The sequence below is a fragment of the Brachyhypopomus gauderio genome, chromosome 6 (assembly GCF_052324685.1).
Source record: "Brachyhypopomus gauderio isolate BG-103 chromosome 6, BGAUD_0.2, whole genome shotgun sequence".
Lineage (NCBI taxonomy): Eukaryota > Metazoa > Chordata > Actinopteri > Gymnotiformes > Hypopomidae > Brachyhypopomus > Brachyhypopomus gauderio.
In genome coordinates this window covers 27,657,328-27,683,009 of record NC_135216.1, presented here as the reverse complement: position 1 = coordinate 27,683,009, position 25,682 = coordinate 27,657,328, and the positions used below count along the sequence as shown (strand labels likewise).

General features: G+C 44.7%; 3 protein-coding genes across 14 annotated transcripts in view; 2 read left to right on the top strand and 1 right to left on the bottom strand.

Moving 5' to 3' along the window:
- Positions 1–2,080, bottom strand: part of scn4ab (sodium channel, voltage-gated, type IV, alpha, b) — a 40,661-nt gene extending 38,581 nt beyond the window's left edge. Inside the window, exon 1 of the mRNA XM_077010247.1 lies at positions 1,929–2,080. The gene's annotated coding sequence lies outside the window, so the exon portion shown is untranslated. The remainder of the gene's footprint in view (positions 1–1,928) is intronic.
- myl4 (myosin, light chain 4, alkali; atrial, embryonic) lies at positions 1,955–13,523 on the top strand. Its single transcript, XM_077010249.1, has 8 exons — positions 1,955–2,094; positions 9,611–9,878; positions 11,148–11,175; positions 11,425–11,574; positions 11,688–11,861; positions 12,129–12,206; positions 12,540–12,577; positions 12,980–13,523. The coding sequence occupies exons 2-7, from the start codon at positions 9,774–9,776 to the stop codon at positions 12,566–12,568; spliced, it is 564 nt and encodes a 187-aa protein (XP_076866364.1). The 5' UTR covers positions 1,955–2,094; positions 9,611–9,773; the 3' UTR covers positions 12,569–12,577; positions 12,980–13,523.
- A 1,027-nt stretch (positions 13,524–14,550) lies between these two features.
- Positions 14,551–25,682, top strand: part of maptb (microtubule-associated protein tau b) — a 32,709-nt gene continuing 21,577 nt past the window's right edge. For 5 of the 12 annotated variants that reach the window (XM_077010240.1, XM_077010237.1, XM_077010236.1 and 2 more), the window contains exon 1: positions 14,557–14,849. The gene's annotated coding sequence lies outside the window, so the exon portion shown is untranslated. Of the gene's footprint in view, positions 14,850–16,213; positions 16,330–25,682 lie in introns of those variants that run through there. The other 7 variants (XM_077010238.1, XM_077010239.1, XM_077010245.1 and 4 more) reach the window with 5 other exon arrangements.

The following is a 25,682-nucleotide window of genomic DNA, read 5'->3' as shown; positions in this document are numbered from 1 at the left end:
TCTCACTATTTGTCATTTACTGGTACACACCACAAAAGAACTTCCAAAAACCGCAGTATTTACACTTTACACATGTTCATGTTTGTAACATCATTGTGAGTATTGGGAGAACTGAGAAACTGAGAAACATAACATCTTGATGACAGGTCAACACATGGAAAACGACTTAGAAACCTCTTCTGTCTTAGCCGGCACTCCTGTTTCATAGCTCGTTGCATAACAGACAGTTAGAAAAGTACGACACTGTCAGGTAGTTTACTTGGTTATATCAGAAATATTTAGTTAACAGTATAATGAGGCGTATAAAGTCTGAAGCACCATTTGATTTAAAATACTTTGTGTAAACCTACATTAAAATGGAAGATCATTGAGTGTGTTCAGTTATAAGCTCTTTAATTTCAGTCTCTTATTTCACGGGTCAGCTTTTCCACTGACATTAATGATAACAACGTTTAGCTTCATAATGGAGGTCCTGAACTAGCAAAGGTCCTAGACTAGCAAATATCATATTTAATCTTGAGAAATACACGAACGGCAACTAATTAAAGAAAACCCAATCACGCGATCCTTACTAATTCAAACACAATATATTAACATGTGTTGGAATCAGGTGGGAGATTAAGAATAAATCTCAAAATCTACAGCTACAGGGTACTCTTTTACCACGTACATCTACTGAATAAAATACTTTAATCTTTCCCAGAAACGTCAGATTTTGCAACAGGTAAATCCTTTCCCATGTGTGAATGCCAGTGTCTTATGTTACGGTAAGGTCTCTGGTTCTAATAACGGGCCGCTGTGTGACATGCCACACGCCGGGACCGCGGCTCCTTCCCTCGGCACCGGACGTGTGTAATGATATCGTTAGAGTCCAGAAGGCCCCTTCCCTCCGAGCCCAGGGCCCAGACAGCCCAGTCAGACCACCAAATACTACCAAATAGGCCTACTAATACTACCAAATTAGTTAAATATACGTTAATCACAGACACTTTACAAACATAAACAATTTGATATACTTACTGGTCAGTAGTACTGGACAGTAATACTGGACTAATACTGGAGTAAAATTTAATTAAATTAATTAATCCCTGGTGTGATAAACATGTTTGCGTTTCAAACAATATAGACTTAAATATACCGCCGCAACATGAAATAATACTGGACGTGAAAATCTTGGCTGTAAAACGTAAACGTGAAAATCAGACTGAAAATTTAATATTTTGTGCCTCTAATGTCTAAGTGTAAATAAGCATAAAACAACGAAGCAAAGAAAAGTTCGAGCCGTACTGAAACTTTCCATAAATCAGCTACAAATTCCCAGCTAGTCTGTCAGTAATCCCAGTTTTATGGTGAAAAGATTGCAGAATGTTCCCGACGCATTTAATTGCATGTAACATATTGCTCTTTTGGCTGTTTCAGCAAAATTATGAATAAAATTGCAGTAAAGACCACAATTAAAATTTATAGGCATGAATAACGCAATATATGGTTAATCCATGGATGGATTTGTAAAAGTAATTTCCCGAGAAACAGAGCATTAGTTACCAGAGTGGCAAAAACACCATGAGATGAATAAATTCCTCAAAACAAACTCTTTAAAAATAACAACAAAACATAATCCGTACACATTAAGAACAATCCGGCCAAATCCTTATATTCAGAAACTGAAAAATCTTCACAGTGGTCGAAATATTTAATTTACGAAACAATCTGCGCTACTGGTAATATACATGTGAGGGGAAGATCATTCCACTGCGTTTCACGTTGTCTTTTAACGCACACTGTAAACACTGTAACTACGTACAAGTTCAAAGATCAGGACCAAGTCACACAAGGTTCCTCAAGTTCAAGCACATTTGCACCCACGCACCACCCGAACCTCACTGGCGCTCTGAAGAGGACAAACACATGCGCTCGGTGACTTTTACCTTATCCGGTATGACAGAAACTTCCTTTTAGCTGTAGTTAACACCGAGGGTTTAATTTTCTTCTACGTCCTCGGCGAAAACGTTTCCCTCTCAATCTCGGCGTGTGCGCTGAGGGTCAGCTGTTGCTTATGCATTGGTGTCCTATGAAACCTGAGAGTTGCTTCAGGTAGGATCATCACTTCGTCCAAACTTGTGACACGACGCCAGCACCTCGGTTTGTGTGCTCTTAAAGGCTTATTATGAAAACTGAAAGATTTCAAATGTGATAATCTCCAGCAAAGCTTACCTTAAACAACGAAATTATAGCCTGCTGAGCTTTGCCACTAAACATTTAGACATGTAAGTACTCCAGAGGGAAATGGATTCGTTCCCTTCTGTTTATGTCCAGATATCCTATAATGTCTCCTGTTCTGTTTAGGTGGTCCTATTCGTATTCCTTAAGTTAAAGATACATTTTCAATAAGGACTTTCTGGATTTGTTTGCTTGCGTGTTTGTTTTTCACGTGTTTCTTCATAAGTTAACAACGTAACATGAACTACCTACTGCCCTTGTCACGCAAAAAACATCTAACGTTCTGAGTTCATATATATTTAATAAAAATTATGTACATGTATAATTGATTATTTATTGGTGTCATAGGAAACATGTTTTCAGTACACCTAATTAAATCCTCATTCATGCCAAATGACTTTGAATCTGAAATATCAGATCTCTGTCTGTTGGAGGCAACGTTCATCATCGCCACGGCTTGGTGTAAGATTTACTGCCTCTAAATTTATGAGACTCAGTGAATTAATAACCTGGCTGGCTTCATCATGGCCTGCTACAAAAGCATCATGGCCTGCTTCAAAAGCATCATGACCTGCTTCAAAAGCATCATGGCCTGCTTCATTAAAATTCCTAGCAAGTTCTTATTGCACATTTACATTCACCACCAACTCATTCATTTTCATTTGTGATTTATATTCAAACACACTTATGTTTACCAGAGTCAAAATGGGCTTTGAAGCTTGTTCAAAGAGGACCACTTTAAGTGAAATTGCTTCAAGGGTTGAGAACATTCAGACGATTTGAGCCAGCATTGGCGATAAATGATGCAGTCCCCTGACATGGATTTGGTTAACTGTACTGAAGATTTTACATTTTACAATTTTAAGATTTATGAAAATTTTCATAAATTTGAACAATGCACTGTAAATACACAAAACACATATTCATGAAAATATATGCAGCATTTTTCAAACAAGATGAAAATTCATGAACAAATTCACACAAATTCAAAATATACTCAAGGAGTCTTGTTCAAATTCAAAAGATGAATGCAAAAAGAAATGCATTTATATGTATTGTTATATTTATTTTCAATCCAAAGCAACCATTAATTAATTAATTTTATTTTTTTTAGTCCCATAGAGATCATGTGTCTTGACCATGTGAAGATGGACACAGGTCTTGGAGATGTTAAAGCACCCTTGGTGACTGACAATCTCTCTGACCACTGTGACTGTATTATTCTTTTTGTGCTGTTACAGTGTTGGTTATTCTAAGTTGTAGACAGCAGTGGTTGATATGACGTATCTCATGGACATTATGATGATAGTACTGTGCTCCAGGCAACCAGAGTGAGAAGAACACAATGAAAGAGACAGATAGAGGGAGAAAGAGAAAGAGAGAGAGAGAGAGAGAGGCAGAGGGGGAAGAGAAAGAGAGAGAAAGAGAGTCAGTGAGAGAAAGAGAAAGAGTCAGAAATAAAACAAAATGACATATTTTATATGCTCTGTAATGACAAGTGCACAACTGGAATTTCTTCTTTTTTACATCTGTGGAGAAAAACAGGATGTTGGATGAATGGAGCCCATTCTTTTGAAAACATGCGTCAAACAGTCTTTTCATTCTCTGAAAGCCTAAAAGGATCTTGACAGCAGATTTTCTAGACAGTCAGTAGTCAGTTACCCCCCCCCCCCCACCTAACCCTAACCCTAACCCTGACCCTAAAACACACACACACACACACACACACACACACAAAACCTCTCCCCAGCCCAGCCACACAACTCCTGGTCATTTAAATAAAACATGAAACTAGGATGTCACCTTTGTAATTTGGCCAATATGCTTATATGTCTCACCATAATTTACAGCTGTGCTTAAGTTTAGATTCAAACCTACTAATGATGTGTAGATGCTTACTAGACTAGCTGTAGAATAACTGCTAATCCTGTAGGCACAGTGCAAAGTGCTAAATAAACATTTATTTGTGAACAACAGCATATTACTAGTTAGTTAATTGTTTTCATTAATTATTAATAGCTAATAATAGTATAGTCTATGTCATTAATCCCCATACAAATTCTATTCAGTAGAGTGGCAAACTACAGACTCTCTCATTATCAGTATTTGTTTGGGAGTGTGTTTTGTTTGTTTGTTTAAATAAATATAAGCTCTAATATTATTTACAGTAATGCATGTGCTGCTGAAAATGTGACCGTTGCAATATAACACCAGTGGCTGATCCAGGAACGAGTCCAAGAAGACTCCGTTTCCACCTGCTTTAAACACGAGGCCGTTTAATCTAACACTAGTAACACAGTGGCGCCATCTACTGGCTACTTGTCGTAGCACATCCCAGATTATTCTTTTTAGGGTAAGGGTATGTCATGTTTTGTTTACGGTTGCTGCAGTGATTTCTGGTTTAAATGAAGAATGATTAGGGTAAAGTAAATGTAATGCCCACAGCAGTTAGTTCATTATCTTCTATGTGAGTCCTCCTTATAACCATCTACATTATGGTTTTGTGTGCCTTCTTATCTGGTGATGTAAATGTGCTGAACTAGTGAGGGGCTGTTCTCTGCATGAGGTAGAACTGGAATCTCGTATATTATGCAGACATAAAGTAATGATTCGGAGGGATGGTGGTGGGTCTGGACAGTTGACAGATTCCAGGAATCCACCAGGATCCCAAGACCAGGCAGACCAGTCAGGATCGACTATAAACTAGATTGACTGGATCGACTATAAAGTGGATTGACTGTAAAACATACGACTCAATGCCACATGCCTGGATGCTTGAAAACTTAGCTCTGTAAGTCCAGACCATAAATTGTGAAGATACCGGAGGACCACATTAGAAGTCAGCGTGGAGCCTGTAGCCCAGATCACACAAGGTGTGGATGTCGTGTCGAGTAATAAAAACGGGCACAGGTAAGAGATACAAGAACAGAGCTACAGTCAGTCATCTCCTGGACATCAACAACACCATGCTGACCAGAAACCAGATCCATCTGACCAGGATCTACAGTTCCCAGAAACATCTAGGCCATGACTAGACTCTCCTGAGCCCTGGGACTCTACCTAAGACCAGATGTTGCTCTATGTTGTGAGATCATAACAGGAACATGAAATCAGAACAAAAAAATATAAGCCCTCTCTGTGATGGGCTCATAGCTCTATTGGCACAATTCTTATGATAATTTTTTAATCAGTACCTGTTGCACAAGTAAATTTAATGCTGTACTGAGCACTCAATCAATACATGTAAATAGTGATCTAAAATACATGAAGTCTACAGGATGTTTTTGTTTATGTTTGTTTGTTTTTAGCAGCCAGTAGATATGTGAATCTAGAGTCTGCTGTTGTGTTGCCTCCATTAAGGCTTAAGACCTCCGTTTTGGTTTATATTAGATTCTGGCTGATTTCTGTAACTTTACTCCAGGGTGAGGTGATCAGGGCTTAGACATGCTGTATTTTATAGCCAAAGCCGATAGTTATTAGAAGTCAAGCAGTGCTAAATGTTAACATTAGATTACACTTTATCTGGGGGAATACTGTCATAAATATAGTGTATTGTAATTTCATTTTGCAAAATGTATTGTATATGTTAAGATCCATTCCTCTTATAAGACGTAGTCTCTTACTATAACAGTATGGATTTATTATAAGTGTATGAATTTATTATACGTGTATGGATTTTTTAGTAGTCATTGCATGTGAATTTCCACAAAGCCTGTGCTTATCTGAAATGCTCACACAGATATCGGTTGCCACGGTGACTACTCTGGCTCCATCTTGTTTTGAAAATGTTGTCTGCCCTTGACTACACGACGTCTGTGCACAAGTGCTCCTTTATCTTCACACGCTCCTCTTCTCTCCCTGATAGAAAGAAAGACCAAGGCTCTGATGTGTGTAGATATACTTTGATTGTGTGGTATTCCTAGCTAAGCAATCTATTTTATGTCCACCTACCCATTCTTTCTCTTGCATGGGCAATGCTGGAACACTTCAATTTCTTTCTGCTAGTAAAGGTTAATAAAGTGTTACCATTGGTTATTAACGGGACCATGCAGTAGAGGGCAGTAGAGAGCTCGCGAATCAGTGGGTCACAGCTAGCAATACTAGACGTTAACAGTGTAGTACCTTCAAATTCCAAGTGCAGAGATTATCTTAGAAGCTGCCACACAAAACCGTATGGCCAAAGTGTGTTCCCTTACTCAGTAAATATTCTAACACACTACGTTGTGTGGATGCAGCTCTTCACACAACAATCCCAGATTTAGGGGTTCGGCAATGTCACTGCTGACTCCGCCCCTACCTCCTCCCCTGGGTCCTCCCCTGACTCCGCCCCCTATCTCCTCCCCTGACTCCACCCCCTATATCCTCCCCTGGGTAACCTCCTGACTCCGCCCCCTGTCTGACCTTGACTCCTCCCATGTCTCTCCTCTAATCACATCCTGCACATGAATACTGAAAACAGCCATAACCAGCCTCATCATCCATTACTGTTTCTATGTGAAAAGCTTCATTATTTTTAAATGGTCCTCGGGCTGCTTGTTGTGTCTGATTCATATCAGATAGACTCATGTTTGGGAAATGTGAGCATTGTATTCTTTCAGAGATCCGTGTAATACATACAATACAAGTTTAAATTTTAACCTATTTCACCCCCAATAAAGCCCAAAGCAAATTCTTAAACCCACGTCACTGTCAGGTTTTGCTTCAAATTTTGACTTTTTCCCTTTTTGACTCATTTTTCTTTTTTATTAAATTTTCAGCTGTGCACACAATGCAGGCCATTGTTATTGTTGCTGTGTTACCATGGCAACATCTCTTCTGAAGCAGTCTGTAGAGTCCACAATGTTTCAGTAACATGAAAGCAATTACACCAGCACCACATCCACTGGGCCAGCATCCCTGCAGGAGAACCGGAGGTGTTACACGGGCCACACGGGACCCACACAGCAGGGGTCTTATGTCATGACTGTCACTCTCTATCCATAGACATCCATACACAGTTAACCACATGGTATGAAACCTCTTCAGTCGCGGAATGACTCACACACGGGGTGTCGGATTTACACCAGGCTAGAAACAACACATAAAAACTCTGAAGGGAATTTCGAGGTTTTTTTAAGACACAGATTGGATGCCACCTTGACTGACTCACTCCAGATCCTAGATAGCTAAGTATTACTGTAACAAACAAATAGTGCATAGTGTAGGAGGCAGTATTCCTGTGTACTCAAGGGCTGTATACTCAAGGGCTGTGTACTCAAGGGTTGTGTACTCAAGGGCTGTGTACTCAAGGGCTGTGTACTCAAGGGTTGTGTACTCAAGGGCTGTGTACTCAAGGGTTGTGTACTCAAGGGCTGTGTACTCAAGGGTTGTGTACTCAAGGGCTGTTTACTCAAGGGTTGTGTACTCAAGGGTTGTGTACTCAAGGGTTGTGTACTCAAGGGCTGTATACTGAAGGGCTGTTTACTCAAGGGTTGTGTACTCAAGGGCTGTGTACTCAAGGGCTGTATACTCAAGGGCCAGTGAATGTACAAGGTAATGGGTGAGAATAGCCCTGAATCAGGCCCTCTGCTCTGAGATGAGGACTGTCCAAACTGAACAAACTGGGCAGTAGAACTACATGTTTTACAAAGGTCATGTTATTTATGACACGTTATTTATGACACGTTATTTATGACACGTTATTTATGACAGCAGTGTATGTCATCCAGTTTGTTTTAAACATGGCCTTCCATATGGCCGAGATTAGTAGAGGTTATGATCTATAGAGTGATTTCAAAATAGGCTCGTTTTGGCTAGCGAAGTGATGCATGAGTGCGGTGATGCATGAGTGCGGTGATGTGTGAGTGCGGTGATGCATGAGTGTGGTGATGCATGAGTGCGGTGATGCGTGAGTGCGGTGATGTGTAAGTGTGGTGATGCGTGAGTGTGGTGATGCGTGAGTGCGGTGATGCGTGAGTGCGGTGATGCGTGAGTGCGGTGATGCGTGAGTGCGGTGATGCGTGAGTGTGGTGATGTGTGAGTGTGGTGATGCGTGAGCGCGGTGATGCGTGAGCACGGTCCAGGTGAGCGTGGTGATGCATGAGTGCGGTGATGTGTGAGTGCGGTGATGCGTGAGCACGGTCCAGGTGAGCGCGGGTACTTTAGACCTAACAGCCTCCAAAGTAACTCACAGGAATTTCTAAATTCATCATCCAAAGCAGCAAAAATTCTTCCCGCTTGTGTGTCTGTTACCGTATACAAAGCAGCTCAACTCAGGATGCTGTGGAAAAACTTTGGCCTACTTTTAAATGTCTTCTTTAATCCTTCAAAAGGCGTAAAAGCTTTAGGAACACGTAGGCAACATCACTGCCATCCTGTGGCACGTTCACTCTCCTGGTTGATTCCCACGTGACTGTTGTGTACATTGTAATATTTGCAAAACCAATAGCTTTACTCATTCCTGATTTAGGAACAGACCATGACAACAGAACGATTTCAGCCATTTATGAGCTCACCAGTTAAATGTGAATCTTTAAAATGAATCATTAAAATGACTCTTTAAAACAAATCTTTAAAATGACTCTTTAAAATTAATCTTTAAATTGATTCTTTGAAGATAGCAATTGATGAGAGTAGATTTTCCCTTGGGATTTTTTATGAAGCTAATGTATCAGAGATCATTTTGATAAATGACACTGTTTTAGTTCAGCAAGCCTACAGGTCTCTTTCTTGATCACATGACCCCTACAAACACATTAGTATCTGTCACCAAAAGATGAAGCCACTTGAAGATCTGAACCCCAAAACATCTCATCCACTGGACTGCAGTGAGTATGTCCACTCTATTTCAACTGCACTGACTTCTGAGTTCAGAATCTGCCATTAGCTTCTGCATGAAGTCATCCATAATAGCCCAGTTTTTTTAAAGCACAGCCGTATACTCTGCAAGATCCTTCCTTGTTCCCTGGGGAGCCTCCATAATCCCCAAATGGTCCCTCAATCATGTGGCCAGCCATAATTCCATCTCCATCTTTAAGTCCACAGCACAGAGCAGATCCCAGATGGACATCACCACCTCCACGACCCGTTACGGCACACGCTGTGTGCAAAACGGGCCACACTGGGGCTTATAAAAGAATGCGGGAACATATACGTCACCTATATGAACTTCTTACAGGCTTCCAATGTAAAACGAGTGCTGTAAAGATATGCTGGCACTGTTAGTTAAGCTCCCCCCTAACCCAACACATGCACCTCCCCCCAGCACAGCCACACCAGAACTTTAAGGCCTTGCTATTAACCTGTCATCATTACACTGAGAACAATATGTGGGGGTGCTGATGCTCTCTTCTCCTCTCATTTGATGGGGCTGGCTCGCGGAGCCGCGTCCCTCTACGCACCCATCCTGCAGACCTTTTTTGGGGCACGATGGCAGCCGGACAGGCCGTTCCATCCCTCCGGATGTGCCACAGGGATCTGGAGGTGGGTATAAAACCTGTCGCAGCTTTGCTCTGACCTCAGTGTCTCGCTCCGTAACCTCCTGCTGAACGTCTCGCCTAATTCGTCTAAGAAACATGGGACCCAAAAAACCAGAGCCCAAGAAGGAACCAGTAAGGCCCATGGCCCCTCCAGAACCGGAGAAACCCAAGGAGCCGCAGTTTGACCCTAAGAGCGTTGCAGTGAGTACTTACCAGTGATTGTTACACACACTCAAAAACATCCATCTGGGCAGCATAGGACAGAATCATTGATAAGGACCAGAATTCTATTGGTTCTATAGGTACTAACATTCAAACAAGATGTATATTTTGGAGACATCACCAGTACTTGTTTCCCATCTGAATGTATCTGTTGAGGTTTTACAAATCAATGCATGTGTGAATGTTAGTCAAATACAGCAGTATACAGTAGATTTTTTTTTTAGCTTTCTAACACTGAACTGACGGTAGTTAGTACTTGGAGAAAAAATGTCACAACATTTAGTCAACCATGCAGAATGTACTTGAAACATGACCAGCGCTCATGGCTTTCTTTAAATCACATGAAAGCATCTCCTGCGCTGACAGCCGTCACTCTCCTCTGGATCATCTGGTGTTTAACACGGTGTTTAGCATGATGTTTAACAGAAGCAGTGTCCTCCTTATAAAAGTGCCCACCATCTGTGGGACAACGGCGTCTGTTTTCTTCAGCCAAAAATAATTCACCTTACAAAACGAGATCTCAGATTACTTTGTTTTTACAGTGACATCCGGGATTTTACAGACACAGGAGCACCACAATCCTTCAGAAGCCTCACATTTTATTTCTTCATATCCATAATAGATGTATATATATATACACCTTTCTTTGCATATGGATGAATATCCTCTCCATTCTATCCACATTACTTTGCGGTATGTTTTTTCAGTGTGACACTCCACCTGTGTCTCCATGTGGCGTTTGCAGCTCTCCACGTAGTCTGAGCTCTACATAAGAGGTCCCCCGTTGGAGCTTAGCGTGCCTCTGATCCAGGCTTACCCCGTCTTACCCCCCCCAGAGATGAGGCGAGAGGATGGGGTTTCACCGCTGACTCCCCTGGTCCTGCAACAGCCATGTGTTATTCTTAGGTCCAGTAATGGCAGGACTGCAGTGGCATGACCTTGATGGCCTGAGAGCCTCTCCTCCAGGGTCCCGCTAGCATCTGCAACACCACTGACAGTTGGGAGATGACTGGTCTGAGGACTCTACGTTGCTTCCTGCGGGTGACGCCACGTTGCTTCCTGACTGCTGTTGGGCAGAATTATCAACAAACATCGTCAAAATGCATCGATGTCAATAACATCGTTTTCTGTGAATTGGGGGCACAAGGGTTACAAATCTCATATGTTAAATTGAGAAAGAGATGGTGTTTTGCTGCTGGTGAATGAGGTGCAAAAACATGCCTGACTCTCTGTCCTTTCTTTTCTCAGATCGAGTTCAGTCCTGATCAGATTGAAGGTATCGGTCAACTCCAGTACAGTTCATATTTTCAAACTATTATCACAGAACGTATTCAGAATTTGGAATGTTTGGCATCCAGTGTCAGAGGTTCAGACTAACTGAGCACAGTGTTAACACTTTCATATCTTGTACCACAGTCTTCATGTGGTAGACTGACTTAATATAGCGTCATGCCCTAACTCTGGGTAGAAAAACAGTAAAGAAAAATACAAGGACGGTAACATTGGATTTGATCTGCCCCAACAGAGTTTAAGGAGGCCTTCATGCTGTTTGACAGAACACCAAATGGAGAAATGAAGATATCCTATGCCCAGTGTGGTGATGTGATGAGGGCGCTGGGACAGAATCCTACCAACGCTGAGGTCATGAGGGTACTAGGCAAACCCAAACCCGAAGGTGAGAAGGAGAAAGGCACGTGTGTCGTGTTTAGTACGAGCCTCGTGTTGAGTACGTGTCTCGTGTTTAGTACAGTTGGTGGTTGTGACTGTGTCCCGTTGATTTGGCTTTAGACCTGAACTCCAAGCTCATGGACTTTGAGACCTTCCTACCAATGTTCCAGCATGTGTCCAAGTCTAAAGACCGGGGCACCTTTGAGGACTTCGTGGAGGGGCTGCGTGTCTTTGACAAGGAAGGAAATGGTACTGTAATGGGAGCAGAGCTACGGCACGTCCTTCAGACACTAGGTAAACAAAACGCGCAAAATGGCTGCAGCTCTATTATCATTACAGGATACCCACATCATCTATATTTATTAAATTTTGGAGCAAAATGTAAAAGTAAATGAAAAATGGTCAAATCTGTGTGAACTACAGTGTGGTAAAGGACTGAAAAAAAGGTTTGGTGCCTTGTGCATCTGTGTTGTGAGTGGAAAAATGAACTGAATCAGTGCATTGTGGACAGTAATGTTCTTGAATCACTGCATTGTGGACAGTAATGTTCTTCTCCTGTAGGGGAGAGGATGACAGAAAAAGAGGTTGAACAAGTAATGACAGGGCAAGAGGACGGGAATGGTTGCATCAATTATGAAGGTACGATCAGACCTCTACGATCACATAAACAAGACTCAGATGTTGGTAAAAAATTGATTATGTACATTCAGTCCCAGAGCCGGAGTGGCTAATCGGGAGATTCGGGAGGAATCCCGATGGGCTGGCTCATGTCAGTCTCTAGTTTGGGCCGATTGGGAGGGGAAAATAATTTTGGGCCGGATTTGGGCATGAAACTCCCGGGCTGAAAAAGTGTCCCACTCCGGCCCTGTTCAGTCCCATGTGTTATCCAGATTAGAGTATACATCACTTATCGCCATGGATCTTGCAGAAGATTAGTGATTTAACGGGTATTGTTTGTGGTCTTTTAAACAGCTTTTGTTAAACACATCATGTCTGGATAAATGCCCGAGGTATGTCAGTGGAGCAGTGTTTTCTGTTCTGTATTTGTTTGTTAGCAATGCTCTGTGTTGTCACTTGTTTGAGAGGTCTAACAGATCACTGTACCTCTTTTGTTTGAGAGGTCTAACATCACTTTATCTCTTTTTTGAAAGGTTTAACAGATCACTTTATCTCTTTAGTTTGAGAGGTCTAACAGATCACTTTATCTATTTTGTTTGAGAAGTCTAACATCACCATCTCTTTTTTGAGAGGTATAACAGATCACTTTATATCTTTAGTTTGAGAGGTCTAACAGATCACTTTATCTATTTTGTTTGAGAAGTCTAACATCACCATCTCTTTTTTGAGAGGTATAACAGATCACTTTATCTCTTTTGTTTGAGAGGTCTAACAGATCACTTTATCTCTTTCAGTGTCAATTCTTCAATGGTCAGTCTTACAAGATCTGCTACCCACACAACATAAAAATGGAAAAACTAAACAGCTCAATCTCCACTGTCTTTCTAAGTAGCTATATAAGTTATAGAACATGCTGAATAAATGTCTTTTTAAAGTGAGATGGCAATGTAAAAGCCCTAAGCATACACCCACAGCAAAGACTGTAATATGAATATACTAAATCACACCTCAGTGTAAAGACTCTGAGGCAAGGGCGCCACCTTGTGCATGAAAGGTAAACTGCCATCATGACGTAATCTATGCAGCGCCGCATCCCAGAATCCTTTAACATCAGCGAGTGAGCAGCACTGTACCGTTGAGGTCTTCACCCTGCAATAGCACTCCAGCTTCAGCTCATCCAACGCTGAACCCTTTCAAACAACCGAGGATGGGAATAATGTAACACTCTGTCATGCAAGGGGAGTCCTGCTATTCAACGAGACCGTTATAAGAGCAGACCAGTAGTGCTCTTTTCAGTTTAGCACAATCTCAGGATGCTACCATGAGAAATATAATCAAATATAAATGGCTTGTGATTCAAATACTGTTATTTTTCAATGATGTTAGATGGAGTTATTAAAATTAAATAGAAGCTGGAACGAATCAGTGGACTCATTGACCTGTTACAACCATGTTTGAAAGATCATGTCAGTGTACTATATAGTAATTAGGCCTATACATATATGTGAAAGATACCTGACATTTAGACTTGTTAGAGATCACACTAAGTTTTGGTTTACAAACAATATCAAAGTAAAAAGTACAATACAGACAGAACAGATTACACGTTACACGTGTGCCTACATCTGTGAATCACTTCTTATATCACATCTTCCCTCTCTCTCTCTCTCTGTCAATCTCCCCTCCCTCTCTTTTTCTCTTGCCTTCCTGCCTCTCTCCCCTCCTCTCTCTCTCTATCTCTCTTTCTCCCCCCCTCTCTCTCTCTCTCTCTCTCTCTCTCTTTCTCCCCCCATCTCTCTCTCTCTCTCTCTCTCTCTCTTTCTCCCCCCTCTCCCCCCCTCTCTCTCTCTCTCTTTCTCCCCCCCTCTCTCTCTATCTCTTTCTCTCTCATCTCTTGTTGGAAAAAAATGCCTACTCATTCACGAGTGGTCTGGTTGCTAAGCAACCAGCCTTATTAAACTCAAGTTCTAGCGGTAACTCCATTTGAGGAAAGACAGAAAACTAGATAAAAGTTTCCAGTGAGAAACAAATCCATCCATATGTGTTTAGGGGTCGATAAAATGAGATGTGTTCAAATGTTGGCAGGTGTTCTGATAAAAAAAAATAGGCTAAAAAAAACCAAACCCCAGGAAACAAAGCTGTAAACGTTACGTACACTGTTGTTTTCTGTGGAAACATAAGGCCGTGTTTGTTTTCGCTTTGTTTTTTTACCGTACGGAAACCTCAAGGCCTGAATGTGTCGAGGCGGATTTGGATAAGTGCGCATTCACGGGAATAAGGACGCTTGTGTCTGCGCGTGTGTGTGCGCGCGCGTGTGCGGGTGCGCGCTCGCTCGCTCGCTCGCGCTGGTACGCATGCGCGTGTACTATAGGCGGTTTTTTTTCGTGCTTACGAAGACTAATCGGTGCTTACGGGGACTAATTAGTGAGATTAATAACATTTCACATTTCAGCCTTTTTACCTGATAGGATATCTCTCAGGATAAATAGTTTACTAAGACAAACAGCAAACTCAACGAATCGCACGTCTGGACGTTTTCTCAAGTGGGCTCTCTAGCGCCCCCCGCCGCTCGGCAGGCCGCCGGAGGAATCGCATCGTTGGCTATAACCGAGCCGAGCACTGCCGGGCTGCTGCAGTTGGACAGACGATAACTGAGTCGCACAGGTGAGTAACGCCGCTTCCGACGTACAGGGGCTCCGTCCACCTACGGTGTACATGTGGTGAATGCGGGCGTGCAGACGGGTCAGATGGTCCGTTCACAGTCTGGAGCTGTATGGACTGATGTGTGTGTCGCTGGGCGTGTGAGGGGCGGACGGGCCTCCGTCTTTGTCAAAATGAAAGAAGCGTTTTAATCTCGCCATGCCGGATACCGCTAGCTACACCTGTCAGCTTTGAACAGATTAGTAAAACATGTTAACGTTGTGTAACTGCACATATGAGTTGGCGATGATAAAGACGTGACATTTAGATAAATAGTCAATATATATATATATTTTTTCTGCCAGTCTTAACTTCTCTAGGTTAGATATTGAGGCGTTAGCTATCTAAACTGAAGTATCTAGATGCTGGATATTCTCCAGACTCCTTCACACTATCTTGACTATTTGTTATTTATTATTATTATCAGGCTGGTTATTCTGTCGCTGCGGTGAGTCGAGACACCTTGCAGCGCGTTGTCGGGTCTGCTATGAGCTGGTGTGGCCGCGTTACATGTGTGCCGGTCCCGGAACCACACACCCCACAGCCGCTCCGTTTGTTCCGTGTCTGCTGTCAGTTCTCAAGAAACATCCAGAAAAGCGGCGACGGGAGGACGTGATTATAGTATCGCCATGACAGCTGAGGGAGACCAAGCCTTGTCCGTTTTGTTTTTTGTTTTATATTTTTGTCTGTTTTCCTCGCATTTCTTACTTGCCTCATTTCATGTAAGGTTGTTTTTTCCCACATAATTTCTCTGAATTAACCGAGCGGCTCCGCCTCACGCCGCAGGTCTCGGGCGGCGGTGTGGTGTAACGGTGTAACGGGATTACCGCAGGACGAGGATGGTGCTGATGCTGCCCGCAGCTCACACGGTGCCGGTTACTACATAAATACCGACAGAGCAAGTTTTAACGGACTTTATGATCAAGTGTTCATTTCACATCTCTTAGCAGCAACGCGTGGATCTTTTCGTTATTCGCGTTATTTGTGGGGATTCAAATAAAATGTTCGTTTTGGGTTTTTCACTCTGGCGGTAAAGGGTGGTATTCTGACCTCGGTATTAACACGCAGGTCTTTGTTTCGGGCCCCCAGGCTGCGTAGATAAAGGGGAATATTAGTGCAGAGAACTGGAGATATATGACCACACTGGTCCTGGCACCTAGCGTGCGCTGAACGGCTGATTATCACTTAGGACACATTTTTGTCATTAAACATAATTTCACATAAAAAATAAATATCTTTACATTTCACCAGACACATCTGTTGGGAGTCGTTCGTAAATTTTAACAAGGACACAAAAAATTCTCCCGTGCCTCGTGCAGATCTGTAGATTTTTTTTTTCTCGACGGCGGACACACCTTGTTTCCCCCTCCCTCGCGCGCGCGCTCCACAAGGCGAGGACGCGCCGCCTGCTCTCGTGCTCGTGCCTTTAGGCTTCCTACACGTCGTAAGTACCTGCGTCTTTTACATTCCACCTATATCGACATTTGCGCAACTCGTTTTAGAATATCGCGCGATTAAATCGCAAAATAAGAAAAGCTTGTAGCGTTCGGTCTTACAGTGGGAGATAAAAGCATGTCTGCATCGGTGTGACTTATTTTCCCCACGCCCATCTCTCCGTTACCGGCCGCATGTTCGACTATTCTGTATGTGCTCTTCATATCTAAATACCTTACCACGAATGTGTCTCATAATTTACAGTGCACTATAATAACATATCACAATAACAAGATTAAGATATGACTAAGGACTTAAGTCTTAGGATAAATGTCAAAAAAGCATCTGTCCTAGTGGGGAAAAAACGGTATGACCTGATAAGGGCATTTGACTCGTCGCTATAATTCTTCATCTCGGAATTTAAATGATCGATGATGGTCTCACTAAAAGAGATGGCAGATCTAAAGGTGGCCGGTTGGCTGTACTAACCTTAGCCGTACAATACACTGTTCACTGCTACAGCAGAATGCATGAATGGTTTTCCGATTTCCTAATACATAACGTAATCATTCACAGCAATTAAGGAGAACCACAGAACATGGTGGGGAGCCTAATTCACAGACGTGCCACTCCTCCTTATCCAGCCGCCTGTTTTAGTCTCACACGCACGTCTGTGTGGTCACTTCTAGTGCCACGGGCAAGGGGAAATGTAGGCTGCATGGGTTTCACTGCTCTGTCCGTGTCTCACTGGGAGGCAGCCAGCCACACATGCCGTGGGGGGGTCCAACAATGTTCCAGCATCTTAGGTGAAGCCAAGTGATGGCACGGAATAATTGATGCTGTAGACTGACCAGTCTCATTAACAACACCCCCCACCCCAAGAATGGTGAATGGAATGGGGTTATAGAATGAGAAAAATAGAAGTAGAATTATTAGACCTTTATTCGGATTTTAAGATATCCACAGCTTATTAAAACCATGTGGTCATCATGCCTTCAGTAACTGGAGTGCACTTTGCAGAAATCAAAACACAGCATGACATCGTCTGCACAGACGGACGGCATCGTGTGGATTTTAGACTCCTGTTAGATTAGGAACATCTGGGTTCCTGCGTTTGTCCTGCGTCTGCAAGGCCAGACTCATTACTGCACCACAGCAAAGATGACCTATTGTCTACAGCAACTGGACAATCAGAAACACACACACACACACACACACACACACACACACACACACACACACACACACACACAAACACACACACACACACTCAAAATCATAAGGCTGCATCCATGCACTAGCCCACACAGTGCTACACAGGGAAGCATTGCACATACTGTTAGTAGTCAGATATGTCCAATTAAGCAGCATCATATTGTCCATGGCTTCCCAGAAACAAAATGTAACAATGCAGTACTAACCCACAGATGATAAAACATGGAGATGTAGAGACCTCTGCAGTTTCTCCGTGTATGGAGCTTTTCAGTGCCTCCAGTGCCACTTCCATCTAGACTGAGGTGTGATGTGTTAGCGTGATGGGCATTCAGGTTTGTTTCCCTGGCAGAAGCAGGTCTGGGATCAGTGTGGCAGATGGCAGAGTTGGGGTCTCCCACTGAGATGTCAAGGACACCTCTGTCTGCAGAGCAGCAGGGACTGGAAGGTCAAAGCCGAGTTAACTCAGCTCACTCAAGCCTGCGCTAACAAGGATGTCGACTTTAATTGTTTCCTCAACTTTTACATGTATAAATTCATTTCAAACCTGAAAATGAGCTCAGTGAAGGTTAATTCCTGGTGAACCTGTCAGGTGCCTTTCACAGGCTTATCAGATAAGTCTCCTCTAAGCCAACTCCTTAAATTACATTTTCACTAAACTGAAGAGGCATTTTTTTGGTTTCATCCATTTAAAATAGCAAATGCATGAATTTAACTACTCCTTTCCACAAATGAACATAACGAGATGAGAGAATGGAACACTTCTCAGCCTTTTTCACAGACTAGTGCATACAGAGTAGTCCATAGAGACTAATGCATCCAGACTAGTGCACACAGACTAGTGCATACAGACTAGTGCACACAGACTAGTGCACACAGAGTAGTCCATAGAGACTAATGCATCCAGACTAGTGCACACAGACTAGTGCACACAGACTAGTGCACACAGAGTAGTCCATAGAGACTAATGCATCCAGACTAGTGCATACAGACTAGTGCACACAGACTAGTGCATACAGACTAGTGCACACAGACTAGTGCATCCAGACTAGTGCATACGGACTAGTGCACACAGACTAGTGCACACAGACTAGTGCACACAGACTAGTGCATACAGACTAGTGCATACGGACTAGTGCACACGGACTAGTGCATACAGACTAGTGCATACGGACTAGTGCACACAGACTAGTGCACACAGACTAGTGCACACAGACTAGTGCATACGGACTAGTGCACACAGACTAGTGCACACAGACTAGTGCATACGGACTAGTGCATATGGACTAGTGCACACGGACTAGTGCATACGGACTAGTGCACACAGACTAGTGCATACAGACTAGTGCATCCAGACTAGTGCATCCAGACTAGTGCACACAGACTAGTGCACACGGACTAGTGCACACAGACTAGTGCACACAGACTAGTGCATACAGACTAGTGCACACAGACTAGTGCAGGGGTGGCCAACCCGTCATAGACCAAGAGCCACTTTTCTTACTGTGTTACGGCAAAGAGCCACATCGTACATGGGCGAGTGTAATCTGTTGAGCGGGGGGTGGCGAGTGTAAATTATTAGATGTGAAGACAGTCAAATGCGTGTTTTCCACTACGCCAGTTTTTAAAGTATTAGCGGCTCGCTAGGCTTGTAAACTAACCGCGCACGACGAAAATGTAGCAGTGTGTCGTCCCGTTTGTGCAGGTGAGCCCGCGGACCGGCTGGGGAGCCGCATGAAACCAGGCAAAGAGCCGCATGCGGCTCGCGAGCCGCGGGTTGGCCACCCCTGGACTAGTGCATATAGACTAGTGCACACAGACTAGTGCACACAGACTAGTGCACACAGACTAGTGCACACAGACTAGTGCAGGTGCGTCGCATCACGAGGGGAACACTGCAAAGTGGCAGGGAGCAGCGGGAAGGCAGAACCAGTGCTGCACCAGCCTCCTGTTCTCTGCCTCGCAACGGAGAGAGAGAGGGAGGGAGGGAGGGAGGGGTAGAACGAGAGAGAGAGGGAGGGAGGGAGGGGTAGAACGAGAGAGAGAGAGGGAGGGAGGGAGGGGTAGAACGAGAGAGAGAGAGGGAGGGAGGGAGGGAGGGAGGGGTAGAACGAGAGAGAGAGAGGGAGGGAGGGAGGGGTAGAACGAGAGAGAGAGAGGGAGGGAGGGAGGGAGGGGTAGAACGAGAGAGAGAGAGGGAGGGAGGGGTAGAACGAGAGAGAGAGGGAGGGAGGGGGAGGGAGAGTGACAGAGGGAGGGGTGAGAGGGAGAAAAGCTGAAAAAGGGAGAGAGGGAGAAAAAGAGGGAGGGAGATGGAGGGAAAGAGACATAAGGAGAGAGTGGGAGGGAGAGAGAAAGATGAAAGATATATTGAGGAGTTAGAGGGGAGACAAAGGGAGAGAGGTGTTAGAGGAGAAATATGGATTGAGAGGAAGAAGCAGAGAGTATAGTAGAAGAGAGAGATAGAGACAGAAAGGAAGAGAGACAGAGTGAGAGTGCGAGACAAAGAGAAGGAGAGAGACAGAAAGAGTGCAAGGGGAGGGCTGGGTTAGGAAGAGTGATGAAGTGATGTAATCAGAGATCCCTAATATGTGGGCTACCCAAAACTAGGTCAGAACCACTGAGGCGTCCACTTGTTCAGGGGGTGATGTGCAGTGCACCCTTCCACAGACACACCATCACTCTCACAGACACACCACCACTCTCTCTCACACACACACACAGACAGAGCACATTCACTAGCAACTCTGAGCATGTTAACCACCAGTCAGAAGGTGATGACGTCCTGGTAAACGCAGGGCCTGATAACTGGGCCTGGTTCATGAAAGCTTTTGAAGGTTGTGTCTGTTCTGTGACCATGAACCCCCACACACGAACCACAACAATGTAATTATGTAATTGGCAATCAGGAGGAGTCATAACTAGAGATGAGTCCATGAGTTCAGCCAAGCCAAGCGCAGAGCATTAAAGAAGTAGTGTCTGATCAAATTCAGTACCATTACCCCAGCAGTGCTTGGAGGTGACAGAGGTGTGTCATGCCCCAGCTAGGATGAGTCATAGCGTAGCCTAGCTCAGAGAGACCACTGGGCTGAGTCAGGATCAGAGACGTGAGACACCTGCAAGTCATACTGTCGTGTTGCCAGGTTGGTCAGACACAGTGGCGTAACCATGGTGAAATGGTTACCAGGATTCAGTCTCCCAGCAGTTCTGTTGGTGAGCAGAACCATAATGAGCAGAGAGCTGGTGGGTGTTTGTGTGGGCCGCAACTGTGTGTTTAAGGGGTGTTGTTAGCATTGAGTAACTGTGTGTTTAAGGGGTGTCGTTAGCATTGAGCAACTGTGTGTTTAAGGGGTGTCGTTAGCATTGAGCAACTGTGTGTTTAAGGGGTGTTGTTAGCATTGAGTAACTGTGTTTAAGGGGTGTTGTTAGCATTGAGTAACTGTGTTTAAGGGGTGTTGTTAGCATTGAGCAACTGTGTGTTTAAGGGGTGTTGTTAGCATTGAGTAACTGTGTTTAAAGGGTGTCGTTAGCATTGAGCAACTGTGAATTTCTGATAGTATTGTTAGCATTGAGCAACTGTGTAATTAAGGGAGTGTTGTTAGCATTGAGCAAATGTGTATTTCTGAGAGTATTGTTAGCATTGAGCAACTATATTTCTGACAGTATTTTTAGCATTGAGCAACTTTTTCTGAGTACTGTTACCATTGAGCAACTGTGTATTTCTGATAGTATTGTTAGCATTGAGCAACTGTATTTCTGAGAGTATTGTTAGCATTGAGCAACTATATTTCTGACAGTATTTTTAGCATTGAGCAACTTTTTCTGAGTACTGTTACCATTGAGCAACTGTGTATTTCTGATAGTATTGTTAGCATTGAGCAACTGTATTTCTGAGAGTACTGTTAGCACAGAGTAGGCTAACTGTATTTTAGAAAGTATTGTTAGCATTGAGCAGTGTTTTCACGATGCTCTGATCTTCAACACTTCTAACACTGCAGAGTTCTGCTGTCTTATGTATTTGCTGCATGTTTATAATAGTGATGTAACTACTGGAACCTCTATTTATTTATTCATTCATTTGTTTTATTCCAGCATGTTGGACACATTGGCTGAAGTAAAAATATTTGTCCTTTGCTTTGTCCATTTTTACAATTTTTTATTATACATGTCTCTCACAGACTTCTCAAAGACCTCTCACAGACCTCTCAAAGACCTCTCACAGAGTTCTCAGTGTCTGGAGAAGGCAAAGCATTGTGTGCATGTGTGTGTGTTTAGGTTGGGAAGAGCGCTGTGTAGTAATGAGATTTATGACCGGCAGTGATTATCACTGACACCAGTGGCTCCGCCCTGCAGCTTGACCTCCTCACTGAGGTCCAGACCAGGAGCCTCTGGTTCCTAAATCACTTAGTGCAACGGACCACAAGATCGCTCTCCCTAACCGCAATCCAGGGAATCTCTCCCTCACCGCAATCCAGAGGACATCCCAGAAGGTCTTATTCACCCAGACGTCCTGTAGATCACTAGATCTCTGCCTGGGTGTATACAGGCCGAGCCACATGGTTGGGGGGGGGGGGGGGTAAAGACACAGGATGGATGTAATGGAGAAGCTTCTGTTGAGATGAGGAACCAGCCGATTCAGGAGGTTGGTGAGGTGTTTAGGAAGTGTGGTTGCTAAGGATACTCACAGTTCTGGCAATGAAGCTGGAGTGGGTGGGTCTTCGTAACTGGATCTGCAGAACTTCCCTAACACACACACACACACACACACACACACACACACACACACACACACACACACACACACACACACACACACACACACACACACACATCTGCTGGATCGTAATGATTAAGGAAAGTAACCTTTATAAGTTTATTATTCTGAGTAGCCACTTCCGTTCTTGTGACAGAAGAGATTTTTTTCAATGCATTGCTGAAATCAGCCTCACAGGTTGGGGAAGCCCTGATGCAGGACCCAGTTCCCTGGGTGTGTGTGTGTGTGTGTGTGTGTGTGTGTGTGTGTGTGTGTGTGTGTGTGTGTGTGTGCACCCATGCATGTTTCTGTGACTAGCCAGGTCTCCATTCACTCATAATACCTACAGTGAGCGCATCTGTTCTGCTACGCCCCCTACTGTTGTGTTCAGAACACACTGGCCACATGTGCTCTCGTTTGCGGGGAGGTCGGCCATCTTGCCCTCTCCTCGACTCAGAAGAGCCTCGTGTTCCTCCAGAGCACAGGTCAATAAAACAGCACACACAAATACATTCATGTCAAATAGGCCTATATTTGAGACGTTTTTGGCCTCTTTGGGATATCATCCTGAAATGTAAGTGATCTGAACCAGTTTCATAGTTGCATTCTGTTTGTTTGTTTGCTTCTTGTAGTCCATAGAGAGAAACAGGCATCCTGATGGTTCAGGGATAGAGATGCACACCCACCTGTGGCCAGAGCTGGAGCTGGTGGGTGTGACTTATGGGGGGTGAAAATGTCCGTCAAAGCTGCCGCCACTCACACACACACACACACACACACACACACACACACACACACACACACACACACACTCACACACACACCCACCTGTGGCCAGAGCTGGAGTGGCTTATGGGGGGTGAAAATGTCCGTCAAAGCTGCCGCCACACACACACAGACACAGACACACACACACACACACACACACACACACACACACACACACACTGTGGCTGGTGTTGAAGCAGGCAGGGAGAGGTAGAGGGTGAAACAGATGGTCATTTATCTGATCGAATGGGCACAGCCAGTGAGTGTTGGTGGACACTCACCACAAACTAACCAATAGAGGCTCTGAACACTGGGACACTCACCACAAACTAACCAATAGAGGCTCTGAACACTGGGACACTCACCACAAACTAACCAATAGAGGCTCTGAACACTGGGACACTCACCACAAACTAACCAATAGAGGCTCTGAACACTGGGACACTCACCACAAACTAACCAATAGAGGCTCTGAACACTGGGACACTCACCACAAACTAACCAATAGAGGCTCTGAACACTGGGACACTCACCACAAACTAACCAATAGAGGCTCTGAACACTGGGACACTCACCACAAACTAACCAATAGAGGCTCTGAACACTGGGACACTCACCCCTCTTCCGGCCCTCTAAACACTGGGACACTCATCTGTCTCTTGCATATGAACTGTTGTAAAAGTAGATGTGACTTTTTTGTCTGCCCTCCCCATGAGTTCCTCCTGCTGACGTGGGCAGAAGGGATGATGGAAGGAGAATGAGGAGCTGCTGAACTTCCTCCGCACCTGTGTGTCCTTGGACCTGCAGTAGACAACCACACCACACGCTCCCTCTAGCAGTTATCGTCTCACTATCCTCATGTGTGTGTGTCTGGGGGGGGGGGGGGGGTACTGAGACCATCAACCATAGGGGCGTGTGTAATTTGTATCTCTGGTTCACCCCATTTTTCCTGTCCCCCCTCTCTTTCTTTCTCTCTTTCTCTCCCTGTCTATCTCTCTCTCTCTGTCTCTTTATCTTTCTCTCTTTCTCTCTCTCTCCTCCTCTCTGTCTCTCCATATTTGCTCACTGAATCTCCTCCGCCTTGTCTTTTTTCTCTTTGTCTCAAACCCCCACATCTCCTTAGCCGTGCTGTCATCCTCTCTCACCATCACCTCTTGTCCTCCCCTCTCCCCTCTCTCATCCTCTCCCCTCTCCTCTCTCATCCTCTCCTCTCTCCCCCTCTCCTCTCTCATCCTCCCCTCTCTCCCCTCTCCTCTCTCATCCTCCCCTCTCTCCCCCTCCCCTCTCTCATCCTCTCCCCTCTCCCCTCTCATCCTCCCCTCTCTCCCCTCTCCCCTCTCATCCTCCCCTCTCTCCTCTCCCCTCTCTCATCCTCTCCCCTCTCCTCTCTCATCCTCCCCTCTCTCCCCTCTCCTCTCTCATCCTCCCCTCTCTCCCCTCTCCCCTCTCATCCTCCCCTCTCTCCTCTCCCCTCTCTCATCCTCTCCCCTCTCCTCTCTCATCCTCTCCTCTCTCCCCTCTCCTCTCTCATCCTCCCCTCTCTCATCCTCCCCTCTCTCCCCTCCCCTCTCTCCCCTCTCCTCTCTCATCCTCCCCTCTCTCCCCTCTCCTCTCTCCCCCTCTCCTCTCTCCCCCTCTCCCTTGTTCTCTGAATTCTTTTACCTCAGTGTTTTCTTTGTCTCTGTTGATTCTTCTCAATCTCTCCTCTTCACCCACACACCCTTGTCCTTTCAGCTCTCACACATTCCATCCTCTCTCCTCTCTCTCTCCTTCTCTCTCTCTCCTTCATTCTCTCTCCTTCTCTCTCTCCCCCTCTCTTTCCTTCTTTGTCTCACTCATGCCCTTTTCAACTTCATGGCTTAACCTCCTCTCCTTCATGTTGGGGGGGTGAGAGGGTACAGGGCCTGGCTGTTCTGATGCATTATAGTCACCCCTCCCCTGCTCTATCTATCACTTGCTCTTTCACTCTTTTTCTTGCTGCAGTAACGTCTGCTCGAATATTAATGAGCTGGAGAAGAGCCTGCTGTTGACTGCTGACCAATCACATCGCACTGCTCCCCTCTTTGTCCCCTCCCCCGTCTCCCTTTTATCCATAGCCACACGTCCACTGTTGCTGAAGACCAATGCTGCCCACCCTCCCCCGTTTGCTCTGCTACCCAGCATCCCTTCATCTTCTCCTTTTTAGCACCCATATTGTTTCTGCTCTCCACACAAAGAGGAGAGGCGGTCACCCGTCCCAGCACACAACCTGCGGGCCCTTAAAGGGCCAGGCGCGTCTGTGAGTCCCGCAGTGGCCGGGCCGCGGCGTGTGGCACGCAGCCCGGTGGACGGCTTCTCTCGTGTGGCCAGCAGCTGCAGGACTACAAGGGCTGGCACACGAGCCAAACGAGCCCTTACGCTTTGTCTACAGTCCCAGATTCTGTCAGCGCTAGCCTCTTAGCCACAGAACCGAAGATGCTAATTCTCAGGTTTTAGCTGACATTATCCCACAACTCTCCTCTCTTACATTCAGCTGAGTCCAGGTTTCTTTGTAAGGGAGAGAAAAGTCCCAGAGCGGTATTTTAGCGCAGTGTTTTCTGGAAAACAAGAGCACGTTTTGTAGTGCGGTGTCTTCCATTCCATCATGGTCT

What these genes read in the sequence shown, in the direction of transcription:
- myl4 (XM_077010249.1), top strand. Translation starts at nt 9,774, where the DNA reads ATGGGACCCAAAAAACCAGAGCCCAAGAAGGAACCAGTAAGGCCCATG. An exon ending in CAGTCCTGATCAGATTGAAG is followed by an intron (nt 11,176 to 11,424) that starts GTATCGGTCAAC and finishes CTGCCCCAACAG; the next exon opens with AGTTTAAGGAGGCCTTCATG. An exon ending in GCACGTCCTTCAGACACTAG is followed by an intron (nt 11,862 to 12,128) that starts GTAAACAAAACG and finishes CTTCTCCTGTAG; the next exon opens with GGGAGAGGATGACAGAAAAA.